Source organism: Motacilla alba, chromosome 3, assembly GCF_015832195.1.
Source record: "Motacilla alba alba isolate MOTALB_02 chromosome 3, Motacilla_alba_V1.0_pri, whole genome shotgun sequence".
NCBI lineage: Eukaryota > Metazoa > Chordata > Aves > Passeriformes > Motacillidae > Motacilla > Motacilla alba.
In genome coordinates, this window is record NC_052018.1 from 20,295,629 (window position 1) to 20,323,562 (window position 27,934).

The 27,934-nt window shown below is 37.1% G+C and overlaps 1 protein-coding gene across 3 annotated transcripts in view; it reads left to right on the top strand.

Annotated features, from left to right (window-relative positions):
- Window positions 1-19,541, top strand: part of SH3YL1 (SH3 and SYLF domain containing 1) — a 48,315-nt gene extending 28,774 nt beyond the window's left edge. For 2 of the 3 annotated variants that reach the window (XM_038131767.1, XM_038131768.1), the window contains exon 10: window positions 18,942-19,541. In XM_038131767.1, coding sequence (XP_037987695.1) covers window positions 18,942-19,141 — 200 coding nt within the window. In that variant the 3' untranslated portion in view covers window positions 19,142-19,541. Of the gene's footprint in view, window positions 1-4,397; window positions 8,103-18,941 lie in introns of those variants that run through there. The other variant, XM_038131769.1, reaches the window with a different exon arrangement.
- The last annotated feature ends 8,393 nt before the right edge of the window (window positions 19,542-27,934 follow it).

Sequence of the window (27,934 nt, forward strand, 5' to 3'; positions counted from 1 at the left end):
ACTGTTTGTATTCACTGTGCAGTTCCATGTTTAGATATGCCCACTGACAAAAAAATCTAACAACTGTGCTGCAAGAGAAATGTAAGTGTGCCCAAATCTCCTCTTGATGAGTGACTTTTGACTTGGGCATTTTTATTTCAATTAAGACTAAGCACCACCACAGGAAAGTTAAAATATTTCATGAGTTTTCAAACAAACAAAATCAGCTATCTCTATGGTCTCAGACTAACCTTTTCTCAGTATAATACGTGAATTTTTGCTTTTCCTTTGTTGTTAGAAAACATGTACGTTGAGTCTGCCTTCCTAGGATATTGTACATATTTCATTATGTGCTTCTTTCTGTCTTTTCCGGATCAAGATGATTTAAAATGGTTTAATCGTTCTGAGGTTTTCATTTGCCAACTTGAACTGTAGTAAAATTGAATCAAAAGCTTTTAACTTTTATTTAAGATAATAAAATGGTTTTTTTTTGTATCTGATATCTGCATAGACCTGCAGTGGAGGAGTCCAGAACCTCTTGTTTTTAAGGATGGAGGAAGACTCTGTGGTTCACAGTGAGGGGAAAAATGCATTTTACTTTTGAACTGGAAATTAAATCATTCATGAAAACACGATAAAATCAGATGTGTACATACTCCTTTAGATGTTGTGGATATGCACTGTGTATCTGACGTTGGAAAAAAAGCCACTTTTTATTCTTCAGTTTATGAATTACTCCTTTTCCAAGAAAGGAAGAGATTTGCTGAAGGATCAAGTAGAACTATAGTAAGGAAGAACCCTCATTAAGCTGTGCAGTAATCTGTTCCTTCAATACTATAATTTGATGAAAAACTCTTAGCAGATTATAAACTATAAAATCAATAAGCTCAGTGTGACAAATAGGTATTTGTTTTAGAAAAATCTTACAAAGTGACACATATAATGTTTCTACCATAATCTTTCATAACATTGTCTACTAATTTGGTAAACTAAAGTATGGGTGTTTTTGGTTTTTTTAAGAGTTTTAGCTGAGCTTGGTCTATTTTTGTGTTTTCCATGGCAAGACTTGTGACATGTTTATATTTAGTTACTAGAAAAGTAAAACATCCATCTGGTGGTCCCCCACAGTATTAATTTTCTTGCTATTATGAGCTCTTTCTTAATACTAACGAAACCCAGGAAATCCCAGGAAATTATTTTTGAGACTATTTTTATCCCTGATTCACTTTTACTAGGATTGTACTATTACTACTATGAATGTGATAAGTCAGATAATCAAGCTGCTTATGGCTTATATTGTGGCAAGCTGAGAGGAAAATATGCAGCATGCAGGCCTTCACTGGTCATACTGAAACAAATAGCTTTATGCATATAATCTGCTAACTCAAAATACAACAAGGCACAGAGAGATTGAGGTCAGACATGCTAGAATGAAATTGGGGTCTTTCTGATGTACGTGTGCATGCGTGGGCAGAGAGCTGTTGTGCTAAGTATGAACCAGCTACTCTGGCATGGGTAAAAAATATTTTTTTCCTGGCATTTTTTAATGGCTTGGAATAAAAATTGTGAAATTAGAGCTAAAGCACAGAAAAATTTCAGTGCAATCTATGCATATTTTTTTAAGTTTAAAGCACCACTGAGGTGATAATTCTGATTCACAGAATTAAAACATGAAATTATTCACAGGAGTATATAAATGTTAAACAGAATAGATTGAAGTCTTTTCTGAAGGCATTGTAACAAATACAGATTAATGCTTTATCATCTGGAATACATCCTTCAAGTGTTGTTTCAAAGCTGTGTAGTGCTTTAGATAGTATTTTCTTCTGTGTTGTTCAAGCAGTAGGACTAAAGCAAGCTTAAATTGCTTTCCTGTCTGTTATCCAGAAAAGCCTTTGGGAGTATGGGAACTTCTGCTTCATTTATAGTTCTTGAAGCCAACCAGAAGTTTTGACTACCTCAAGGAAGTGACAGATATACAGGATTTCTCTCCAGAGTGCGATGAAATGCCCTGTGCTTTACTGACTTGAGACAAAAGCTAACACTACTGTAAGAAATGCAGGTCTCTGGGCTGATGCTTTACAAATCCATCCTCATAGTAGGGACAAGAACATCCACTTTGTACTAAATTCTGAGGGAAGACTTTCTTTTCTCTTGGAAACTATTATTTTTCACCCTGTTGGAACACCCACTTCAAATGTATTTTCCCATGAGTAGTAAAATCATGGTTCCCCAGAATGTGATATATTCTCAGTCATGGAGGGACCTGGAGTCCTGCATCTACCCTGGCTGTGCTGGTTCAGTGTTACATCATGCAGATCAGCCAGCTGGATATTTCTGATTGAACCAAGAAGGTCATTCACCTTCTGTAGAAACACTGTCAGTCCTTGAATAAAAAACAGGAGGCCATAGAAAATAAAAAGAAATAAACCAGACACAAATGTAAGCTAAACTAGTACAACAAAAAACTGTTCTAGAAATGATGTAATAATGCTTTTCACTTCTACAAAAAGACAAGGTTTCAAGGAACATCTTACCTTTTCATGGAGAGGTCTGACAAGGTTTGCATTGAGACTTCTCTGGTTATATTTAATTTGGTTTGTCTTTCTCATTAACAATTTTTGCCATATTAGGTAACCTTCAAATATTCTTTTTCCAGTTGTTTTTTTCTTGAAGAAGCTTAGTTAGAAGTGACCTCTACTCTTATGAAAAGGAAGTGTTAATTTTTTCATACACAGTGAGACTTGCACCCCTCTTCCCCCTTTTCTCTAAGTGTTGCATTTTTGTGTTTTTAGCAGCTCCTTTGCTATGTAGCAAGGAAGGTGTCAAAAGAGGATTAAAATAGGAAAATAGAAAACTTCTCTGTAAGAAAAATATAATGGGAAAGCTTACTCTGGTCCACAATTTGAAGTATTGGTCTCTGCCATAAGGTTTAGACTGTGTCTTCTCTACTCCTGACATTTCTGCATTTTGTCAGCAGCTACAGAAGGATGAGACAGAATCTGAGGTTGAGACAGCAGAGTAAGTTTGGAGATACTGTTGAGGGAAAAATCTGCCTTCACATATGTTGTACATTGGACAAATTTGAGCCAGTGGCTGAATCCCGTCTACAAGCCTGAATTTCCTCATGCTTGAACCAAGGGATGTGATTACTGTTAGTGTTTTCTTTTCAAAAACATCTATACAGCCAATATTTCACTTGACTTAAAAGCATATGTATGAAGAATACTGTTAATACCACTCTTAAATTTGAACTGAAAATTGTGATACTGTTTGCTTTTTCATTTCAAGAACTTTATCAAAATTGACTAGGCTGATGTAATGAGTATTCTGCAAAGTTTGGTTGTGCTTAGCTGCAGAGTTTGATATCAGCACACTGTGGATGATAATGGTTGTCCAAGATGCTTCATCCATGTGATGGTGGATGTTGCAGGTTGCAGAATTTGCTCTGATCAGTTTAGGCTCTAGTTTATGCCTCTGTGCCATTTCTAGCTCTTGCTGAAGCTGTTCTGTAATGAATGGGGCAATCTGCCTTTCGCCTACCAGTTTAAACTGTGGTGAAATGATTACAGGATTGTGCCATGGGATACTGTAAGTGGAAGTACAATTACTTGAGTCACCATTTGGCACAGGAAGGGAACACTGATTGAATACCTTTTGAAATTATAAGTTGATTAAACCTGTGGTGTAGGTAGAATTAATAATGGCTGTACTGCTGCTGAAGGAACATAAAAGCAATGAGAATTAGTAATTATGGCAAGAAGAAATCCCAACATCGATTTCAACAGCCCCTATGTCCCTTAGTGCAGCTAAAGTTAACAAGTTTCTATATATTCCAGGTGTTCATATGATATAAATGTTATCATGAAAGTGCTAGACTTTGTGTTAAAACAGAAGATACTCAGTTGTTCCCTTTACAGAAAGCAGTTTCTGAATCTTTCATGACTTGAAACTCCTTCTCATTTTCATCTATATATTTTTTTAATCAAGATTAATTATTCTTTTCTCATGCTTTCTAGTTCTCTAGCAAAATTACTTTTCTGTCTGATTCCTTTGCACAGTAGTAGTCACATCTTTAATTTGTTTTATTCTGCAAAGCTCATTTCCATTTTGCCTTGAAAACAGGCTTTCTGTTCTTGATTCACTTTGCTTTCAACCAGTTTTAAACACTGATGATAAGGATTGTAACAGACCTTCAAATGGGGCCTTGTACAGTATTATTATTTAGTATGTTTCCATATAAGCTAGTCTTTGTCTCATATAATTTTGGTATTTTAACCATTTTTCTAGCCAGTGCAGAGAAGAATTTCTCCATGCAAAGAAAAAAAAAATTCAATCAGTATTTCACAAAGCATTACCCTAAGAAACTGGCAGAAACTGTATAGAATACATTTACTACTCTTTGGTTTTTTTTCTAGAGGCTGTGGATTGTTTCCCAGACCTTTGTAAAAGCTAAGACTTCTATCAAGTGAACCAGATTATGTGCCAATAATACCCTTGGCAGAAATTTTGAAGCTGACTATACAGAGATTTGAGAATCAAAATGCAGAGACAGTGTATTGAGATTGAGATACTAACTCGGTATGAGTAGAGGAAACATGGAGAAGCTTGGCAACATAAAAGAGTCCCAGATCATTCCTAAATCATCAGTTTGACCTGAATAAAACAGAGCTCAGTTCTTGTCACTCTACTTTGCTTCATGCTTGAAGGCTATGCTTAGGATTGCAGCTCAGCTTTTGCAGTATATTTCAGCACAGGCATTATTTGCATTAATGTCATGTTGAGCACGATAAAGCCCTTGATATTGCTTTGGTTTATTTGACCTTTTCACTTTGAATGAAAATCTAATTGTTTTTGGAAATGTCAGAAAAATCCAAAAAGTAATCAGCAAAAGTACTGCGATGGAATTGACTCTTGCAAGCAGGAGGTAGGGCTTTTTTTGTATCCTAAATATCAAATACATCCACAGATGCTTAACAAAAAAGGCACTTCTTTAATGCAAAAGCTGAGTGTGCTGAAACAAAGATAGAAAACATTCCATCAGCAGATGAAGATGATGAGCCAGCATGTTCCCCAGTAGGCCAGAAACTCAAAACCAGCGAAATACGTTTCATACTGAGTGAGCTAAATTTGCACAGTGACTTAAACTTTAAATATAGTCAGGTCTGTTTCAATCACCAGTTTTGTTTGCTAGACATGACACTGTTCAGTAACAACTCAAGTTGGTGATATGGAATCTGCTTTGAAATGATCCATTCCTAGCTTATATAGAAGAGGTCAAAAAATACATAAGCCTTCTCCTGGGTTTTGTGAGTCTCTTATTATGCTGGGTATAATATCTTCATTCCGTGCATACAGATTTGCTGCTGATGATGAACTTTTTATCTGTTGAGGCTTTTCTGCAAAACTGAGGGTCTTGCATCTTATATGGAACTTCTATGGCTAACTTTGCCTTGAATAGTTTTTTCTGGCCATCGTTTCTTTGTTAATGGAGAATGTGGTTAATAACCATTAATAACCACAAGTTATTCTGAAAATCAACTGGAGGGCTTTTTAACACTGGAAACCTGGACAAAGTACCCAGTTACAGTAATACATAACATCTAGTACTGCAACTAAACCAAAAATAGGGTTTGCTGAGGCAGTCCTCATGGAAGTGGAAGAGGGCTTAACATCTGGTTTTGCTTTCCTTTCAAGAACTTGGGTGTACATTTAGTACTGAAACACATTAAAGAGAGTAGTTCCTGGAATGATACAGGCCTTCCTTTAGATTATCATTGTACCTTGAATACATTTCCTAGGTTACTAGGAAAAGGAAAACATTGTACACATCTTTAAAAAGGGTGGAAAGGAGGGCCCCTGGAACTACACTGCAACCTTCACCTCTGTGCCTGGGAAGGTCATGGAACAGATCCTCCTACAAGCTGAACTAAAGTACAGGGAGTCAGGGGGGTGATTTGAGACAGCCAGCCCGGCTCCACCAGAGGCAAGTCCTGCCTGACCAACTCAACCAACTTCCATGATGGAGTGACTGTGATGGAGTGGACAAGGGAAGAGTTACAGATGCCATTTATCTGGATTTCAGGTCCAAGCCAAGCCAAGTCATTCTTTGATTTTGAAATTGCCTTAAAGCTATAGCTGCTGTAACAAAACAGCCTTCAGGTGTTCTACGTATAAAACAATTCTTTGCCCATAAGTGAATGTAGACTAGAGTAATGCAACTTATGCCTTCTATCCCTCCTCAGACCAGGTTTGTTTAACTGGGCACAAATTGGCATTTGTGGGGCATTTAAAGAGTAGTTTTACCCCAGGGACAGTGAAGCTCACTTAATGCAAAAAGTCCACCCTCATTTTCTTAGTCATGAAGAACTGATTATTTGCAGGCTTCAATATTGAATTTAAATACTTGAGTATCTTAAGAAGCTTTTTTTCAGAAAGTAGAGAAAGGTGATTTTGTTTACTTGCCCAAAACAAGCCAGAATTATTGGCAAAGAAACAGCTAAGCAAGATATTATTTGTTCTGAGAGTGATTTGCTGCATATCATGTCTCCTGACTTTTGATCAGATGAGTATTATTGGAGATTATTTGGATCAATGGTGGCATATGACATACTTCAAGTATCTGTACAGAATATATCTGATTATAGCAGATTAGTACCTGTAGATGTAAAATGTCAAGTCTACTGTGCATATTTAGGCCTTCCCAAACATCTGTTCAGTGAGATCTGAGGTTATTGTTTTGTATATGCAGAGGGTTTTTTTTGAGGTAAGACTACATTTAAAAAACAAAATTAAAAAGGCCATTAAGGAAATTAGTAGTTTAATGTGAATCGGACATTTGAGATTTCACTTTTAAGGCTTGGTTGAACAAACACTTGATTTGTTATTTGTCCGGAAACAACTAAAATTAAATTTGTAAGTAAGTATACATCTGTTCTGCTCTAGAAGCTGAAATAACCCCCTTTTTTTCTTAAGCTAAAAGCTGAGAGGTGAGAGCTAAGAATATGGAAAATGAGCACATTGGGTAGAGAAAAGAGTTTATCTGTATCCTGGTGTGATTCAAGAACTGAAATTATTTTAATGGCTTTTAGTCTTTAGGATACAGTTGGGCTACTATTTTTCTTACTAAATGGGAGCTGCTTGAACACTTTTTCTAAGTAGCCTTTAGAATGCATAATATTTTGTTGCCATAGAGGAGTTGAAAAGTTAATTTCTGAGTCACAGTGTATAATACACTACAGTATGGTTCTTCTTTAGTCCATTTTACCCAGTCCTGTCTGGCTGGTGTTTTGCCTTGTCACAATAGAAGAAAGCCATAAAACCTTTTAATTTACTGACCTCTTATTCTCTGTGTAGTAATTGATATGGCCCTTTCTTTCATCCTTTCTCTAACTTTCGTTACCACCTTTCCTTCATAAGTTTTTAAACAGATCATTTGCCACTTTCCCAAGATGCTGCTGTTTTAGGCCTATTCAGGCCTTTAGACATAGTGAATGGTAAAGCCTGAGAATGGACATTGCCCAATAAGGGCCCAATAAGTGAATTTCAACATTGTAATGTGTTCTATTTCTGCTTATCATGACATTGTAACTTAGATAATGCAGTAATTTGACTTAACTTTAGTGCATCCTAACTGTGAACGTGAATTCATCACCTTTGTGGCTCTGAGCTGCTACATCACCTTTGTGGCTCTGAGCTGCAACTTTGAGCCAAAGCTGATGCTACCTAAGTTTGTTAGAAACCACTTACACATGGTAAAACTTTGAAATTCAGACATCAGCAGAACATGGACTATTATTTGCATTAAACTTCTTCAACCATAAAATATTAAAAAGTATACAAATTCAGTGAACGACACTTAATGATGTCTTAATCTTCAAAATGCCAATTTTCGAAAAGTCAGATGGAATGAGATACTGCCTTTGTCATGTTCTCATCATTGTATGTGGTCATAAAGGGGACATTTTGAGGTAGTGTTGTTTAAATATTTCATGCCTTTGGAATTTTTCTTTCTTTGTTTACATTCCAGGAAGTAAATGACCCAGTCCTTTTTCATAAAAGTATTATGTAATATATGCAAGAGGTTTTTAAATTTGAGAAGATAATGGTAGTCACACCCATTTCAAACAATGTATTTTCTATTTAAATAAGTGAATACTATTTTCAGTTGCAGTTTTGATCATTTTGATTGCTTTCTAAAGTCATGAGTGGAAAAAATAGTTGTAAAAGAGATTAATTTTTTATATGTGCATGTAGTAATAAATGTACAGTTCTGTACTTTTTAATCTTTATTTCTTTACATATGAGAGTATCTTTTTCAATGCTTTCAGAGTTATTCTGTGAAAATTTGACTGTTATAACATTAATGAAATTGTTTCCATTGCTTTGTTTCTAAGGAGACAAATTTAGTTGCATACATGTATTCTTTCAGAAACGGACACAACTTTGCTTTCAGATTATCAACAGATGTAGATTGGTTTTAGAATATCAAAAAAGTAGCTTCAATTTTTTCTTTCTTATAATTCAGAGTGCGACTTATCAGATTTATTATGATCAAGACTACTATAATTCATATATTTTGAACCAGTATTCTAGTAAAACTAGTATTCTAGTATTCTGTAAACTAGTATTCTTTCCTGTTTTAAATTTTTTTAGAGCAATTACAAAATGTAATAGTGAGATAAGGTATGCAATCCTTAGCATTAAAGGACTGAACAGCTTTCAGGAAACAGGTTTGTTAGAATAATTAGTGGTTTCCTCAAAACCCCAGCACTAAGCCCTACATCTTTCTGCCCCAGCTCCTTCTCAGTTCCCTTCCAATATTTCTTTGACTGTCCCTGATGCAATTCACCTAAGAAATAAAATCTCTTGTTCAGCTGCTCTTCTACATAATAGTTCAGAAATACACTTTAAGTATAAAGAAAAGGGGGTAAGTTTGGATACAGTAAAAGGTAGATGCTCCCATGACTGATCATAGGCAGCCAAGCTGTTGGACTTGTCTCATTCTTGAAAAAAGTACTGTATCACTGAGGCTTTGGTAGTTTCAGCTTCATACCTTTTTGGTGAAAAGAGCGACACAGAATTAGTGTTGTATCAGGCAACGCGCCATCCAATTTCTCTCTCTTTATCACTGGTCTGGTACATAATTAATGCTTTGACTTTAACCTGATTAATGCTGTTCTTAAGTATTTTCTAAATTAATATTGACAGGTCAGTTTTCGTCTCTTTGAAACAGCTGCACCATTTACTTCATGTACTAGTATTTCTTATGGCCAGGGAACAGATCAAGGCACTAATCACAAAGACATCTTTATCTTCCCTCTTAAACTTTGCATCCCTCTAGTCTTCTGTTTGCTAGCTGCTTTTTTTTTTTTGTTGTTGTTGTTGTTTGTTTGTTTGTTTTGTTTTGGGGTTTTTTTTCCTTTTTTTTTAACCTTAAAATAGATTCCATTATTGCACAAATAGACTTCTTTCCTTTGAAAACCCACTAATATTAAAGCAGTTTATGGAACCAATGACTTTTTGTTCAATTGATGATTGTCAAACTAGTTGGTATTATCTGTATTCAGTACTGTATTATGTTGAATTCTAATTTTACTCTGGGTTTAGAGTTCTGGGATATGGAATACATCCATTAATTTTCAAAATATCTCTATATATTTAAGTTTCTTTAAATTATGTACACATTCCCTTGATTTCATGATCTTTGTTATTAATTTCTGTAGCTCCACTAAGATTCTTCTGAATGGATTTGACCCCTTAGCTCTGTGTTGTCTAGCTTTATCACATATTTTACTCTTAGCTCAGCCTTCAGCTACAAGAGTGGCTTTGCTACATCACTAGTACTGCTTCTGTTCTTGTACTTCACCTTTCTGTGGCTTCCAGTTCCTCCAGTGTTCTCTGCTCTCCTTTCCCTTCTATTTTTCATTTGCTGATTTCTTCATTCATGGTTATCTCCTCATTAGAAAAAACTGTTCTGACAGTCTCATGTGCTGATTCATCACAATTTTTTTTTCTAATTACAGTTTTCACATTCATATATAAATCCATGATCTCCACAAAGTTCTCTGTTCCTTCTGTTCCTTCAACCTTCCATTTAAACAATTCTTTTTTTAATGGTAATGTGAAAGGTCAGTTACTACAGGCCCTTTACCTAATGATAATATTCTATTTATTCATCTCCAAGAAGAAATAGGTTAATCTGAATAGATGTGGAAAAGAAGTTCAATGAGTGAATGAGTGGAGTAAGGAGTCCCTGAGATGCGGTAGCTATCTTATTTTTAGTGTAACAGTCTGAAGGTGTGAAAAAATGGGTTTTGACTATAAAAGCATAAGTCAAGCATATAATTGTCAAGAAAGGTTTCAGCCAAAGGCCAATGTTGAACAAAAAGATGGGGAAAAAAAAAGTATGCCAGTACTGAATCACTTGGAGCTAGACATTAAGAAAGTTATCTTAGGAACCAGGGAAATACACTGTGAAATAATCTTCCCAGATAACTAATGGGGTAAAAAGAGAAGCGGCAAAAAAAGTGGTATATTGTCTGGCAACATACCAGACTCTGACCTAGGTCTCGGAGAATGTGCTTCATTTATGAGCTGCTGGTCTCACCTGTATGGAGGCCTTGCATTACGAGACCATGCTTCAGGTCCTAGCCAGTGTCTGTCTTCTTTTACTAGTTCATACTGTTTACTTTCAGGAGGATACTGATGCAGATATGATAGTTTCACTCATTCTCAGTTCATACCTTCTCTAAACTTGAGAGCTCTCACAGATGTAGAAGATTCTTACTGTTTTATTTCCCCTCTCTCTATCTCTGTCCCTAGTTGCTTCTTTTTAACCCTCCAGCTCACAATATCTCTCTGCAGTATTTTCTCATCCTTCATCTTATGAAGTCCAAGGTTGATCATATTGCTGTTATCTAATCTTCTTTTTTCTTGTTTTGGGCTTCTTCAGTAGTGTGCTTCACCTTCTTTAAAAGAGTTTCTCTTGCTCCCTGTTCAAGCCATTGGCTCTATCTATGCTGATAAATTAGTCTTTGCTAATTTATCAGCATCAATAATGCCAGTGTGATTGGGCATTGGAACCTGGACTCTGATTTGCAGTCATCAAGTTCAATAACATGGCAAGGAACCATTCACTGATGTAAATGTAAGTGTTACTTCCAAGTCTCTGCTGACCTGTGTACGACCACCTTTTAGAAATTGCATTCCATCCTTCTGATAGATTAATATTCATCTTCTGTTTCCTTTGGTAATACTTGAGATCCCTGAATTCTGTTGCTGGGCTATGTCTGTAATCACCTTTACATTTATATTTTGGGTGTCTCACTGAGAAGTCTTCCTTATTCAGCCCTCTCTTTTTCTGCTAAGTTTTCCCAGCTAGCTGTTCTTTGCTGCTTTTAATTTGCTAGATAATATTTTCTGCAAAGAACTATTTCCGTTTCTCCTTTACTCAGATATTCTTTTGTTAACTAATTAAGAATTCAAGATGAAATTGTCAAATAGAATCTTAAACTTTGTCTTGGTGATCACTGCAGAGCTCATGTGTTCTTCAACTTGAATTTTTTTAGAAGTTCCCACTTTCACTATAGGAGCAATGAGACCTCTAGATGTTCTCTGGATACCACTTTAGAGAAGCAACCTTTTCTTTCTGTCTCCGCTTTTGTCCATGTTTTTGTCCAATTATGATTCAATTGTTGCAACATCCTTCTGTCTGACCTTTGTAAATTCAATATTTCTTTGCTCTCATCTAGATTCAGTTCTTGCTTCAAAGTTAATTTCCTGCCCTATAATTTTGTCCATCTTTTACATTCCCCCACTGGCTCTCATGTTAAGTATGTCTTTGAGCTCAGACAGAACCTAAAGCACCCTCCGACAGATCTAGCTTTCCTCTCAATCTTGTTAGTATCACAGATTTAACTTAGTGATTTACCTACCTACTTCAAAGTTGAACTTTAAGCATTTCTTTGCCTGCCTTTAGTCATCATCAGGGCACAATGCTGCTGCATTTCTCAAGTCAGAAATTTAGATCTTTAGTTTCTCCTATCATGAGCCCTCACACTGCTTGAGAAAGCTCTCCTTGTCATTAGTAGTTACGCTGATGCCTTCAGCATGTACTGCATGCCATTTCCTTTGCCAACCCCTTGCATTTCTTATTCTAATGTATAATATGCTGCATCCAGCATAAAATGTATCTCTCTGGGTTTTGTAGTCCCTACCCAAATCCTTCCTGAAATAAAACTCAATAAACCTTGAGGCTTGTTGAGCTCAAACAGACCCAAAAGCACTCCCTGACAGATCCCCCCTTCATTTCAAGGTTTATTGAAGGCATTATAAAGGAGGAAGAGACTGTAAGACCTCTAGAAACAGTGAGTGCAGAAGCTGAATAGCTATTACTTTCTGGATACAATACTGTGAGTTTAGTTCTTCCCTTAAAGCTGGCTTTGACTGTAATGCAGTGACTCACATGGGTCAGAATAAGCCATAAGGTAATTTTTTCTCTTTTATGTTCTTCACTTGTCCTCCACGGAGCCGATGTTACCTTTTAGTTTTTACATCTAGCTCTGTCAGTTGAGGAACACAGCAAATGCTGGCATACCTGTATAAGATAATACTTACTCTTGTCCTTTACTGCCTCATCGCATTTCTCATATTGCTCATGCACCAATGAATCTTTCTCTTCAGCCCTTTATTTTACTAAACTCTGATTTAGGAGTTGCTCTGTCAGTTCTAGGCTAAACTGATTTGTTTGTGTGCCATTGCAGCTCCTTACAACACACTGATCCATATGTTGACAAGAAAGCTCTGCAGGGTCACATACTCAGAGAGATGGGAGTCTCTACTAGGTGTGCTCCATGCTGGCACTCCCCTGGCTGGATACAGGCTAGTCAGTGTCTGTTAAGAAGTCTGCTCTGTCAGGCCTGATCATCAGATGATGCTAACAGTGTGAGTTTCATTAGTATCAAATTGGGTTTTGATTACAGCAGTTTCAGTCCAAACTCCCTACAATTACAAATTTTCATGCTGCTTTTATACTTACAGATAACTTTATTTCAAAAGTCTCTTTGAAGTTTTTCACCAAATTGTGTAATGGATGAGGTTAAAAAGGGCCTCTAGATGTCATCTGGTCCAATCTCCTTGCTCAAGCAGGATCAGGTCCATGTCTTTTGAATACCTCCAAGGATGAAACTCCATCACCTCTCTGGGAAATCTGTTCAGTCACCCTTAGGGTAAAAAAGTGTTTCCTGATGTTCAGTCAGCACTTCCCTGTGTTTCAGTACATGCCCATTGCCCATGTCTCTGGGCATCACTGGCAAGAGCCTGGCTCCACCCTGTTTTTACTGTCCCTTCAGATATCTATAGACACTGATAAGCCTTTTCTTCCCTAGGCTCTCTCAGCCTTTCTGCATAGGAGAGATGCTCCAATAGCAGCTTCCATATGGCCCTTTGCTGGATTGTCTCCTGCATGTCCATGTTTCTCTTGTACTGAGAAGCTCAGAATTAGACTGCACCCCAGGTGTGGCCCATGCCATTGCTGAATAAAGGAGATCATCTCCCTTGATCTGTTGTCAGTACTTTGCCTAATGCAGCTTAGGATACAGTTTGCCTTCTTTCCATAGGCTCAGCTATAGCTGTTGAATTATACCAATGGTTGTCTTCCACTTTAACGTGTTTGGTTGGGGCCTGATAATAGTCTTCCTTTTTAATATGATATTTGGGGCAAACATCCTTCCAGTTATTTTAGTGTAACCAGTAAATGGATCCACATAGTATTTACACTCACAGTGGTGTCTTACCAGGTGGTATTTTTCAGACCATTTTCTAAGGTTGGCATTAAAATTTCCTGTTAAGTTTTCATTGTTAATGGCACTAACTATCGTTTTTTACTCAGATTTGCAATGGGCCCAGTAATTGACGTAGTTCTTTATCCTACTTTGGATTCTTTCCTGTACTCTGATTATAAACTCAATACTAACCCTTTCCAAGCAAAAGCACATAATGGGTAAAGAAATAATATTTTTCTATTCACTGTTACATCTCTCATACTAAACCTATGAGCAGTGCCTGATCCTTTCAATGCCTCTGAACAGTGGACTAGTATACTAAACCTTTCTGATACTTGATATGTTTGTTTTCAAAAGCATAGATTTTTGCATCTGCCTAATCTGTTAGTTGTTTTCCATCATTTGGTCTGTTTGTTGGTTTTATCTTACTTCTGCACAAACAAGGTCCATGTGGTTGCTTAGTTTTCTAGGTCTCCATTTAAGCAATAACAATTCTATTACAGCTTGGACAGCTGACCTCAACTGGGTAAAGGGATATCCCACAGAGTGACACTCAGTATATAAAACTGGGGGAAAGCTGCCTAGGGGGCCACTGCTTGGGAACAGGCTGAGCATAATTTGGGTAGTGGTGAGCAATTGCTGCTCATTTGCATCGCCTGCTTTTCTTGGGTTTTATTTCTCTCTCTTCTTGTTATTTTCCTTTTCCTTACATTTTAATTTAACATATTATTTTATTTAAATTATTTTAATGTTTTTATCCCAACTTGTGAGTCCATGAGTTTTCTTACTTTTAGCCCTACAGTTTTTTCTTTCACATCCTACTGAGGGGGCAGAGAGTGAAATTATTGACAAATTACTCTCAAATTACTGACAATTAGTGCAATTTGATAAGTGGATGTTTAGCAATCTCACCACTAACCTCAAGTACATGAAACTTATTTCGGTTTTATTGCTGTGTCCATGGCCAAAAGCAGCACATCTTCTGCAAGATATTCAGCATCAGGCTGATGGCTGGGTGATATATGCATCTGTGCCAGTAAAATTAAATCTGGGGCCCACAGCTGAACTGTGTTCCAACTATTCTGTGTTCCAACTTAGAGCTGGGTTTTGAAAGTATCATAAGCTCAGACCAAAATTATGACAAATGCCTGTTCTTCTCTAAAAACAAGAGTTAGAAACAGCCTATGGCTTTACTAATATTTTATAAGCTCACATTAGAATGTGAAACTACTGGCTACTGTATCTACTAGTAAATTAAACAGCGTGAAGGCATGGGCCCAAGCCCTGTAGCTCATTTACTTATGTGGTGGTGTTGTTGGAAAATGCCTTGGCATTATTCTCACCTTGCACTTTCCCAAATAATTCCAAGATGTGGTTTAGTTGTTACTCCAGTATAGGAACCAGCAGACAGTTTGCATGTGGCTCATCTCTCTGGTCAGTGTTTGCTGGTATGTCTGTGGCCAGTCTGTGCCAGCAGGCCTTGTAGCCAAAAACTGGCACCCTTAACTGAGTCACAGAAGTGTAGGCAATGTATCTGTTCCACAGCAGCTTCATATAAAATGCTTTTATTACACGATAAATGTGCCATAATTAAAAATAGTTTTATTGCTTTTACATTCACTGTGGGGCTGTAATGTAGCATACCCAAGAGGCAATAAATTCACTCTAGTTAATACCCCACTAAGTCTTTTATCCGTAGCAGTGGTCCTTCACAAAATCTTCAAATCATTATGGCATGTAAAGATAAATAAACTGGAAGGATATTGTGGTCAGAGACGTTTATAATCAAACACATGCCATACCTGTGTATGCTGGCGTATTGAATGCTGGCTACTGTAATAATTGGCCTCAACCAAAATTTCTCTATTTCTGTTTTGACCACTGTGTTTGTGGAAGTGTGTATTCAAATAGCAATAACAAATAAGGATTTTCCACAATGTAGTTTGTTTTTCTTGCAGTGTGCATACTCACGAATCTCAGTGATCTTAGTATCATATGCTGTATGTAGCACTGTAGCACCATCTTGTGTGAGCTGCAAATGTCATTTCTTTCTATGCATTCAGTGATCTTCATGTGGAATATAACAATTTTATTTAAAATCCTTCTATGAAAACTGAAATTGGGAAATAAGAACACAGAATAGATCCTCCTTATAATCTGTGTAGTAGATTTGTAACAGTGCATTCATTTAAGGTACCTTATTGTTAGGATGATCCATATAAATATGAAGGGATGCTGAACTCATATTTCTCTGGAGGCAAGAAATATGCATTCTGTCTGCATTGTGCTACAAAACTACTGAATTGGAATTTTTATGAGAAATAAGATGAAACAGAACTATAGTATGGGAAAAGGCTGCTAGGGAAAATTAAGTAGAAATGGCTATGAAAGAGCTGACAGGAATAAAGCTACAAAATGCTTTTAAATGATTGCAGGTAGCTAAAGGGGCAAGGACACAGAACTGAGTGTACATATTCATCTGTAGTGCATTGAGTTCTCTTTATGTTTGGAAAGATGCATAGGGACAAAAGGGACAAGATGTATAGGGACAAAAATGAGAAGAGAAACGCATAAAACAGTTTTGTTCATATGAGAGAGCAATCAATAATTGGAGGCATGGTTGTGGTGCATTGAATACACTCCTACCCTTTGATATCTCACATATGGATGGTTTTTTCCACCTTTTCAAGCTCTAATTTGTGTCATGTTTCCTTTCATTTTTCCTCCTACTTTTACACAGCCAGTTTCAGAATACTCAGCAGTTTGTGTAAGAGGAATTATAGTCTTAATGCAGGTTCAGCCATGGAGGTGGTAACTTACTATTGTGATGAGTTCAGCATATCATAGTGGTCTTGACAGCTCTTTTTTGAATGGAATGAAAATAATCTCTCACCTTACTTTTAGCATTTTCAATCTCTTCTTTTGCTCTGTCAAATACCTACTTTTTCCATATATATTTTGGGCAGTTTTAAATATATAAAAACTCCAATTCTCTTTGAATGATTATTCATTTACATGATAAAAACACATAGGCTTAAGAACTCAAAGCATAGGAAATTTTTGCCTTCACTGTAGCATATAAATGCAGTTAACCCATATGTGCTCCCTGAATGTGTATTTTACAGGGGTAAAATACACCCCTTCCCCCTTTTTATATGGAACTAAGTCATAACTGTTTTCATGCCATAGCACCTAAAGAGTCCTGGGCCACAGTATTTTCTGACTATTCTTCAGTTAACGCTAGGAGTAAAAAATTGATGTTTTACTTCATACTTTTTCTATGATTTCCTCAATAAAAGTATCTGGCTTCTAACTACACTGTGCATGAGGGCCCATCATATCTTCCCAACTGCATCAAATGCTTGAATTCTTGGAGGAAAATTTTGTGATTGCTGAATATTCAGTCTGTCAGGGTTTCAGATGTGACAGTAAAAGAGCTATTTAGAAAAGCTGAAATCTGCCTTTTTGGTAGGAGTAACTGGTGGAGATATGAACCCGATAAATTTGGGTTTATTTTCACAGTAAAAGAAATAGTGTTTTATGACTTTCAATCATGACTTTACATATCAGGAGAGAGATACTGTGTGATCAAGAAACACTTCTCTGCAATCAAATCTCTCCCAGATCATGGACAAATAATTTTCTATTAGTCTTTTGTGATTGCTAAAACTGCAGATCATGAAGAGAAAGCACTCACCTGTAGAATGAACAGAATATTGACAGATGTGGGGGAAAAACCCTGTGCTCTTTACGCATACATTTGTGGTCCATTGTTCTTCTCTGTCCTGTTCAGCTACAGTTTGTGTTTGTGAGCCTTAGGGAAAAAAATTTTTCCTCTTCCTTTTGAAATTATAAAAGCAACCAGAAGGAAAAAATCTGTGGGGACCAGTTGCTGAAGACAGACTGCAAAAAAAACAACAAAAAAAAGTTGTATCAGTGCTTCTCTCACCACACTTTCTAGCTCTCTGCTTGCATTGTGTAAACTAGTGAGAGGTTGGGTTTCCCCTTTTGCAACAGTTTTGACAGCAAGAAGGTGCAGCTAATTCTAAAAGCCTTTAATCTAACATGCTTGAACCTTTATGCAGCCATCATGTCCATATGAGCAATATATCCTGAAATCTCTCTACCTGACTGTGTAAACATTACTTCCTCTTAACTAATTTTCCATTGCAGCTTCCATTTTTCAATTTTAGATTCACTCTTGTGAGAGATTTAAGTGTTTTCTAAATCAACATTAATCTAAAGCAACTACCTCCTATAGCTCAGACAGTAAAAGGAATTGAGAGAAAACATAATTATTGTTAAATTGAAGATACTCAGATTTAAAGTTCAGTGGTAATAAACATTGGCTAAATAATAAATATTGGCTAAAAATTTTCTACAGGAATGGAGGGTGGATAATAGTATCCAAGATTTTGATAGTTTTAAAATTAGTTTAGAAGCCTCATGGCATGATTCCAACCCCAGCTGAGGACTGAAAGAGTTATGTAAGAGACTGGTGCAAAGTGAATAAAAGCCATTTGTATATGTGGGCAAAAATACCCCTATACAAACCAAGTCACTTCCAGTACATCAAACCATAATCAGTTCATTCCACTGGCACATTCTGTGTGTTCTGTTTAACATCTGAGATACACCAAAATTCCAGGCACTGCAAAACCTATGGAACAAGAGGGGAAGTGCTGTGGATATTTTGTATTTTGCCATCCTATATCCTGAGTTTTGATTAAAAAATCAAATTTTTTCCTTTGAGTTTTGCAGTTCCCATGAAGAAGCTGTTGCAGAGAACACAAACCAAAACTCAAACCTGAGCAGTGGCTCTGATAGCAGCCATTCAGGAAATGTTTGTGCTTTCCTCAATACATCACCTTTGTTCCCACTGTCTTTGACCATATGAGACATACAGAAAACTGGCTGATCTTTACTTTGTATAGAGTATTATTTTATTAAATAGACTGCACTGATAGGATGGAATTCAAATTTCATTTACCTAAGATTATAGTGGAAACGGAGGGGATTTTCATCAGTGGTTAATATGCCCATATAGATTATTTTAGTGTTTTTGTCACCCTTTTCTACTGTCATCTAAGAATATTCTATTTAAGAACTTAGTGTGTGTGCTGACACTAGGAATCTCCTTTTAGTAATTTCCTTTTTATTTAATTTCTTGAATTTCAGATGACTCTCGGAGTGATCCAGTTGAAGTGACAGCACTTTATTCATTTGAAGGACAACAGCCAGGTGACTTGACTTTCAAAGCTGGAGACAGAATCACAGTGACAACTAAAACAAATTCCCAGTTTGATTGGTGGGAAGGAAGAATAGGAGGAAAAACTGGCATCTTTCCAGCCAATTATGTTGCCATAAGTAACAACTAAATTTGTACAGAATAAAATGTTGAGGCAGTAATATATTTACACTGAAAAATATATTTTAACTTTTCATATTTTATTAAAATGAGATTTTAGATCAATACTATTCTAACAAAAAAGAGTAAGTGCTTTGTATGACCATAACTTTCCCCTACATTTATTTCTTAAGTAAACAGTAGGTGATACTCAATTTATGAGAGTTTTATTTTTGAGCAAGTTGCCCCAAAAAGTAATCCAATTTGTGTATAATTTCAATTCTGTCTTGCTATATGGATTAATTTTTTACATGAGGAAAAAAATTTGAAACAGTTTAGAATTATATATACTGAAAAAAAAGAAGTTTATTTCTATTAAATTGTAATTTATGGTCTCTTTCCTTAATAAATGCTCTTAACTTTGCTTCAAACCAGGTCTGAGTTCTTTACTTAGTAAATACAGATGTTTTTCCACAGGTACAGCAGTTAAAAGCGTCTTCCTACTTGGTTTTAAAAGTCACTCTAGATATTGCAGTTTTTTAGTAGCTACTTTAGGTCTGGTCTGTAATTTTTCTTATTGTGAGACACACAAAGACCTTTTTGAAAACAACTCTGTGACAGTTAAGCAGTTCAGCTTCTCTGATAGCTTGTCCTATATTGCCATCACCTTTGGAGAATTTAAGCACTTCTAAAAGTTTGTTTGGTAAAATGCATGATTAGTACCTCAGAAAACATAGAGGCTTATCCTTGATTCCTGTAGGAACTTGTTCCACAGATCTCTCTCTCCACAAGATAGAGAAATTTCTTGTTCACAGGTGAGCTTCAATTCTTCCTGCTTCTTCCAATTTAAAACTTTTTGAATGTTTAATCTTTAAGAAAAGAGCATCATAAACTAAACTACAGAGTAATTAGAGTATAATTATAATAATAAGATAGGGAAGATATTTAAGAAGGATAGATGTGATAGTAATGTATAGCACTATACTATGTACCTCATATAATGAGATAGTATGATTCTCAGATTTCAAATTTGTTTTGAATATATTTGTAAATCAACTTCATTTTAAGATACAGATGCTGCCTTTAAAGTTGATGTGACAAATCAGAGCAGAGGTGAGAAGGAGACTTTATGTTTTTTAGAACCAGATTAGTTCCCTTCCCAATGCTGAATCTGCTGGATTTGCCTCTTATTTGGAGTTATTACGAAAGATGATAATTATCCTCCATCGGTCTCAGCTTTTCCCCACTTGAAAATGTCCTTGTTTCTTCTATGAGGACCAGAAATTTAGTATGTGTGACCTTTCCAGCAACCAAGTTATAGTTGCTCTGTTATGATCCACTAAGCTATCCGGTAATCTTTACCTTTAAGTTGTCCCATCAGAATGGTAAGGCTAAGCCTAGTGTAGATGAAGACTTGGCATTCTTTATTTCTACTCATTGACAACAGTTTCTGGATTTCTTTCAGACTGGGCCAAAAGACATTTTGATAAAAAAACCTCAAAATGACACAGAAGAGACTGAAACCATAATCAAATGTGTTTCCAACCTTTCAGTGCTTTGCTTCATAATTTAGGCAGAAATCTGTCTTCAAATAGATACCACCACCAAACACATCCATACTGCTTGCATGCATGTGTTTTTTTAGTAAATATTTTCCAGCTAGTGGGAAAGAGTTATGCAGCCTCATAAAGCTGCAGTGGAAATATATGCTGCTAATATACGCCTTTAGAAGGACTGTTGTAGCATCTGCCAATTTCAGGTGAGAAAGTAGGTTCTCTGCTTACCTGTCTTTGACAGACTGTATCTTATTGCCACATCTGGGGTCACCATTTATTACCATGGGTCTTCTGGGCAGTTAGGACTTGGTGAAGGGAAGGAGAGATCTTGACTCCATTTCAGAAGGCTGGTTTATTATATTATGATATATATTATATTAAAAAAGACCACACTATAACTATACTACAAAGAACAGAGAGAGAGATTCATCAGAAGGCGAGACAGGAATAGAAAGGAATGAATAACAAAGTGCTGTGACTCCCAGAGAGTCCGAGAGCTGCTGCCTCCTCGATTGGCCACCAAGTAGAAACATCCCACATTGACCAATCGAGGAAGCACCTGCTGCATTCCACAGCAGCAGATAACAAATTGTTTACACTTGAAGCTGAGGCCCTTCAGCTTCTCAGGAGAAGAAAATCCTAGCAAAGGGATTTTCATAAAATACCACAACCACAGTATCTATTGCTTCTTAAGCCAGAAAACACCAAATAAGCCACCATCAGGACTCAGTGATCAGGATTTATAATAGTGTGATAGTCCCAGAAGCTAGATATTGTCACATATTCACAAAGAATAACTTCTGCGTTCATGATATCCTGTTGCTGCACTTTAGTTATACAGCATAAGCTCAAGCATCCACTAGCAGAATTTTGCTGTAATACTTCATTAGTCATTTCCAGAATGCTGGCTGCTTTTTCAGCCAGTATACTTGCCTTTATGTAGAGTTGTTAAAGCTTCTTAACTCATCTCAAGTGTCTTCTTTCATGAAACTGTCAGAATTTATGAACTTGCACAGCAAAATCTTTCTATTGTTTATGTAAATTCAGTTTCTTGGATGTCTTAGCTGAGTTTGGGGAAAAATGAGGATTGTCTAATCTCAGTGTTCATGATAGTCTGTAGACTCTGAAGGATATCACTGATTAATTACTAAATCCAAGCTGCATTTGAAGGGGAAATATTAAATGGAAAGGATATCTTATGACTGGAATGTGTCTTACTTCATTTAAATGTAACGTAGGAAAGAGAAGATTCAGCAAATTAGCCTAATGCAAGAAAAGTCATTGGTTGTCAAAAACAGACCTTGAATCACTACAGAACTCTACTGCCTGATTCCAAATGTCATTGACACAGGCTGGATCAGTTCATATCAGTGGGCTCAGGCTAATTCCAAAAGTGCTTTTCCAGTAAAAACTCTTTACAGTAAAAGGCAGTCTGCACATTTCTGTAAACGAAGAGCTCTGTAAGGAACAGTGGTTGTATCTCATGTTCTCTGCAAGTAGGTCTGGGAACAAAAACCTAGAGATACACAGAGTCGCCCATGAGACACATGTTCTGGTAAGAGAGGTTTCCATCAATGAAAATCCATGTCTGTGTTTCTTTGCTACAGGATGCCTGACCAGATCCAGAAGATAGATAGTGAAGAAGATGGTGCATCTGGCACAATGTATTGAATGAGTTATGAGGTGCCTGGTATTCAGCTGTTAGTGGGGGTAGGGAGGATAGATGTCTGCAGCACCAAATCAATGGGAATCTGTACTGAAAGAGAAAAAATCAATTATGGAGCCATTGGATTCCCTCAAGAGAATACTTAGTAAAAGGTAGAGATTGCAGGGGAAGCACTTCTGCTGCGTGTTGAGCAGGTTAGATAAGCAGTTTTATAAGCAGTTACCTTCAGGATTTAAAACAACTATTTTTATTGTTGAAACAGTTAATCAGACAACAGTAATTTCTCTACATACAGTACAAGTACTTTCCATATTTATTTTGTGATTATATTTATATATGGCAGCTCAGTTTCCTGTCAGTCCTCATGGACTTTATTTTGAGCAAGGTGATTCCTGAAGTGTCATAGTTTGGACTATGTGCTCTGTGTTCAACACAAAAACTTTATGCAACTATTATCAAAAGATCTTTCTTCCACATCCATTTTAATTATTGCATCCACTTTAATTAACTATCTAAAATAGTATTTATGGTTTCAGAGATTTAAAAAAATTGTTTTAAAGTCTTTTTCAGTTTACTGAGAACTGGCTAAACAGCAAATCCCAAAGGGTTGTAATGAGTGCCATGGGGAGCCACCACTAGTTGGAGCCACCACTAGTTGGAGGCCTGTCATGAGTGGTGTTCCCCAAGCTTCAATACTGAGCTCAGAATTTTTTAATTTACCAAAATTTATTTGTTACTGACTTGGATGAAGGGGCAGATGCATCCTCAGCAAAATCACTGACAACACAAATCTGTGAGGAGTGGCTGGAACCCCAGAGGGCTGTGCAGCCCTTCAGAAGGACCTTGATGGGTTGGAGAGAACTGTGAAATTCAACAAAGGCAAGTGCAGGGTTCTTTAGCTGGGGAGAAACAACCCCATGCACCATCAAGGCTGGGGGCTGGTCTGCTCGAAGCAGCTCCGTGGAGAAGGACCTGGGGGTCCTGGTGGACAGCAAGCTGCTCACGAAGCAGCAATGTGTCCGTGTGGCCAAGAAGGCCAAATGTATCCTGGGGTGCATTGGGAAGAGCTTTGCCAGCAAGTCACAGGAGGTGATGCTGTCCTTCTACTCAGCCCTGGTGAGGCACATCTGGAATGCTGTGTCCAGTTCTGGGCTCCTCAGGGCAAGAGACACATGGAGCACCTGGAGCGGGTCCAATGGAGGGCTACAAAGATGATTAAGGGACTGGAACATCTCTTTTATGAGGAAAGGCTGAGGGAGCTGGGCCTGTTCAGCCTCTAGAAGAGATGACTGAGAGGGGACCTCATCAATGTCTGTCAGTATCTGAAGGGAGGGTCTCAGAGGATGTTTCCAGGCTCTGCTCAGTGGTGCCAAGCAATAGGACAAGAGACAGAAACTGATGCACAGGAAGTTCCACCTGAACATCAGAAAGAATTTCTTTACTGTGCAGGTGACTGAGCACTGGATCAGATTGTCCAGAGAGGCTGTGGAATCCTGTGTAATATGCTCTAGGATGACCCTGCTTGAAAAGGGAACTTGGGCCAGATCACAGAATCACAGAATCAGTTTAGTTGGAAGGGACCCACAAAGATCATCGAGAATAACTCCTGTGCCTGCACAGCGCCATCCCCAAGACTGCCCAAGAGCAGTGTCCAAACTCTGTTCAAGCTTCTTGAGCTCTGTGAGGCTTGGTGTTGTGAACAATTCCCTGGGGAGGCTGTTCCAGTGCCCAAACACCCTCTGGGTGAAGAATCTCTAATATTCAACCCAAACTTCCCTGACACAGCTTCAGGCCATTCCCTTGGGTCCTGTCACTGGTCACCACAGAGAAGAGATCAGGATCTCCTCTTCCCCTCATCAGGAAGTCATAGACTTTAGTGAGGTCTCCCCTCAGTCTGCTGTTTTCCAGACTGAACAGAGGACTCACTGTGGTTCCTTCCTACCTGACCGTCTGAGATTCTGTGATCCCTAACATACCTTTGGCAGCTTATGTAATTTTATCCCTTTATGTTTGTTTGTGATACTTTAAATATGTGGCCAAAACCACAGACAGTGTTCAGATTCTATTCTTTATGATACATAAAATAAAAAAAACAAACAAAAAACTGTTCTTTTAGTAGTACTTTAACTCATTATTTTAAAAGTTACTTTGATAATAAGTATAATTGAAAAGCTTTTCACCTCCATTTGTTGTGTTTTTTTTCTTGGAGGCCATTGCAGACCTAGAAATATTTCTGTTATGTGCAGCTGTAAAGTTCCATCATGGCTAATATCTCCAGGTCTTCAGCAACAAGTGAACATGTAATCAATCTCCCTTCTCATATCAGGCCAAACACTCCTCTTTACTGAACCTTTCAGAAAAACTTCTCAGCTGGTCTTTCCTGATTAAGTGTTCTGTTTCACTCTTTCTGTATGCACACCCACACACCCACATCCCCACCCCCCGCTTCCCCACACAGGATGGTTATTTTGGAGCTGTGTTAAATTATGAAGTCAGATTTTTACAGATCAAATCAAGTTTCAGAGACTCAAGTCCATTCTGCATACATTTCTGTTAATTCTATACATAGCCTGTGCCTAGGATCATAAGAAAGACAAAAAAGTTGTTTATGTTTGCAATTTATCTTTAAAATCATTGTCTGATGCAAAGGGAGCTAAACGTGACCTGTTCATGTTGATTTATTAAGGGTACTTAGATGCAGAGAACTTTTGAAAGTTGCATCTTTCTTCTTTATTACCTAAAAACATAGACACAGCATCCTACCTATAAGCATCCATTTCTGAAATACTTGGCCAGAACATTTTGAAATCAAATTAGGTTTCATTGAGGATCTAAATTTATCCAACACTTCAGTCTAAAAGTTCATGGGAAATCATTTGACTTTTTAATTGGTTCTTGCTCTTAATTGAATTAGAAATACTACAAAGAAAACCTCTTGGGCTTTTCCCATGCCATAACTAATGTAAGAAAAACAAATAAAAAGAAATTGTAAGCTTCATTCTTTGGAAAAGATTTTTAGTTAATTTAATCCAATATTAAGTGCAAATAGTTCCTGAAATGTCAGGAGTGTATAAACTAATGTGTGGTAATGCTTGTGCTAGATTGATATTCACATATTCTGTATCGGCTTTCCATTCTGTAATTCTTTACCTGTGTCTGGTTTTTGACAGTAAAAATAAAAATTCTGATAATTGCAGACTGCAGAGGAATTCTGATATCTGCATTGCTAAGATGAGCCTTTGCATCTGCCTTTATAAATCTTGTAGGTAGCACCACTTTGGAGTTCTCTCCAGCGGGTCTTGAGCTTTTTACCTGAGAAGATTCACATTCCATTTGACATTCTGAAAGAGGCAAATACTCCTAACATGCTTATATGCCCATTTCTAGCCTTTGGCTTGAGAATTTGTTTTATACAGGAGTGTCTCTTACAAGCACAGAAAGCAGCCTGGGCAGAGCCTGGGGGAGCCAAATGCCACATGAAGACCTGCCTTGCTGGAGACTGAGGAGCTGCTTTGCTTGTCCAGCCTGAGGACACTGTCTGCAGTGGTAATATGAGCATGAAGGGTGTTCTAGCCAAATGAAGTGTTTCCATGGACTACCTGAATACAATTAATTCCATTCACAAAAGCAATAAAGTAATTTTATGGTTTAAGACATTTTGAAGCAAAGAGTTTCTTCTCCTTCCTTCTTTTCCACCTGTGTATCCTTCTCCAGTCTTGTGCTATTCCTGTGCTATGTGTGGCCAATTACTATCTGACCTGCTGAATGCCTGAGGACTGTGTTTGACAGTTTCCAAGGAAATGAAATGTAACCTTTCTGCGGCCTCCCTCTAAGCATCTGAGTAATGCTAACCATGGTACCACACTGACAATTTGGGAGGAAAAAAAAAAAAAAGGGCTAGTTACCTGGTTTTAGCAGCCTGAATTCTCACATCATTCCTGTAAATGAAAATGGTTGTTCTGTCAAAACAGATATATGGTCCACAACAAACATTATTAGACTTCTGAGTTTCTGAACATTCTGTTTTCACAATATTGCAGTGCCTTTTCTGCTTTCAGACATTTTAATTTTATTTTCCAAATGCAAATGCTAACCAAATAATTTTCTCCAAGAGTTTAAAATTTTTTAGATTCTAATTTCATGCCAACTAAATGTGAGTTTATGCCTCACAATAAATTTAGATGGTGCTCTTGATGGAAATAAATAAAGCACCTGGATGCAAAAGTATTATCACAGATTGACAGTTCCAGCTCGTTGGGAGACATTTTTGATTACTAAAGTATCAAGTCAGTTAAATAGGTGCCATTGTGTAATATTTTATCAACTGCAGAAATCTGGGTCAAAATGAACTATTTTGAAACAGAGGTGATGTCTGTTAAAATACTGGGTCCAATTTGTCTCAAACTTTCTGTGGCTCTCATTTTTTGTAGAAACTAGATCTGCCCGTTACCTTCTAAAACCTGTCTCAGGCTATTACTTGCTCTCAGTCTTGTATTCCCTTTAGTGTGTCTTGTATTTTAATTTTCCCAATTTCCTTCTGTCATATCTGATGTCAAAATTAAGGCCACAGTTAAGCCAGAAATTCAAAACATCAATCTCTCATTGTAATTGGTTTCGTGTCAGCCATCAGATTCTTACAAATGTGAACAAGGCCAAGCTGTTTTAAGATTTTGCAGCTGAAGATTGTATTTGATGTGTTTTGGATCACTCCTTCTGCATATCTGATTTCATGCTTTTCAGACTTATTTCCCTTATTTCCTTCTGGGAATGCTGAAAATACTTGGGCCTGTTCCAGCTGATTTTACATCAGTGGGATTCTTTTGGTAGCTTGAGGTATACTAAATGTTAAATGGTGCTACATTTACTTAAAATCTACATTACTCTCCTGGCTTCACTAGGAGTCATACTGCTGATCAAATTACAGTGTAAAACAGAGATTATTGATAATCTCTGTTATAATTTTATTTATAAGCCTCTGAAAACAATCCAATCAGTGTTTTCTCTGTGGCCATCACACTCCCAAGCAATACGTTCTCTTTATGTAGGTTTCCAGTAGCTCACATTCTTACCAGAAAGGATACTTGCTTTGCATCATTCCATGCTAAGAGTTTTTTGCTATGTACCATCTATGTGTTTTTCTGGTCAGTTGCTTCTGTCCTTTAAAAAGTAATCTCACGTATTTAAAGCCTGTTACAACCTAAGCTCTGAAGCAGCCCTGAGCTTGGCAGTTTCCTGCTCAGAGTGGCAGCATCTTTTCCTATAGATCCCTTAGAGTCTAGTCATAATTATGGCAGTCAAAGGAAACTGTGTTTCATTTGCAAGATTTCCAGTCACAGTTGCTCTTTTGATTGCAGAAAAAAAAAAAAATTTACTATATAAAAAGTAAAATTCTACGGCTAACTTCTTGCTTTGCCTTCTTAAGGTTTGGAACATTACCTTAGCTTAAATTGGAGTATTTCATGACATGAAGAATTTCCTCTTGTAGCAGGGCTTCACCTTCTGATGGACAGAGGTACCCTTCTATAGCATGGCATTCATTGCATGCTATAAATGCTATAAAACAAAAGTGGAATGATAAATTCTAAAAAACAAAAGTGGAATC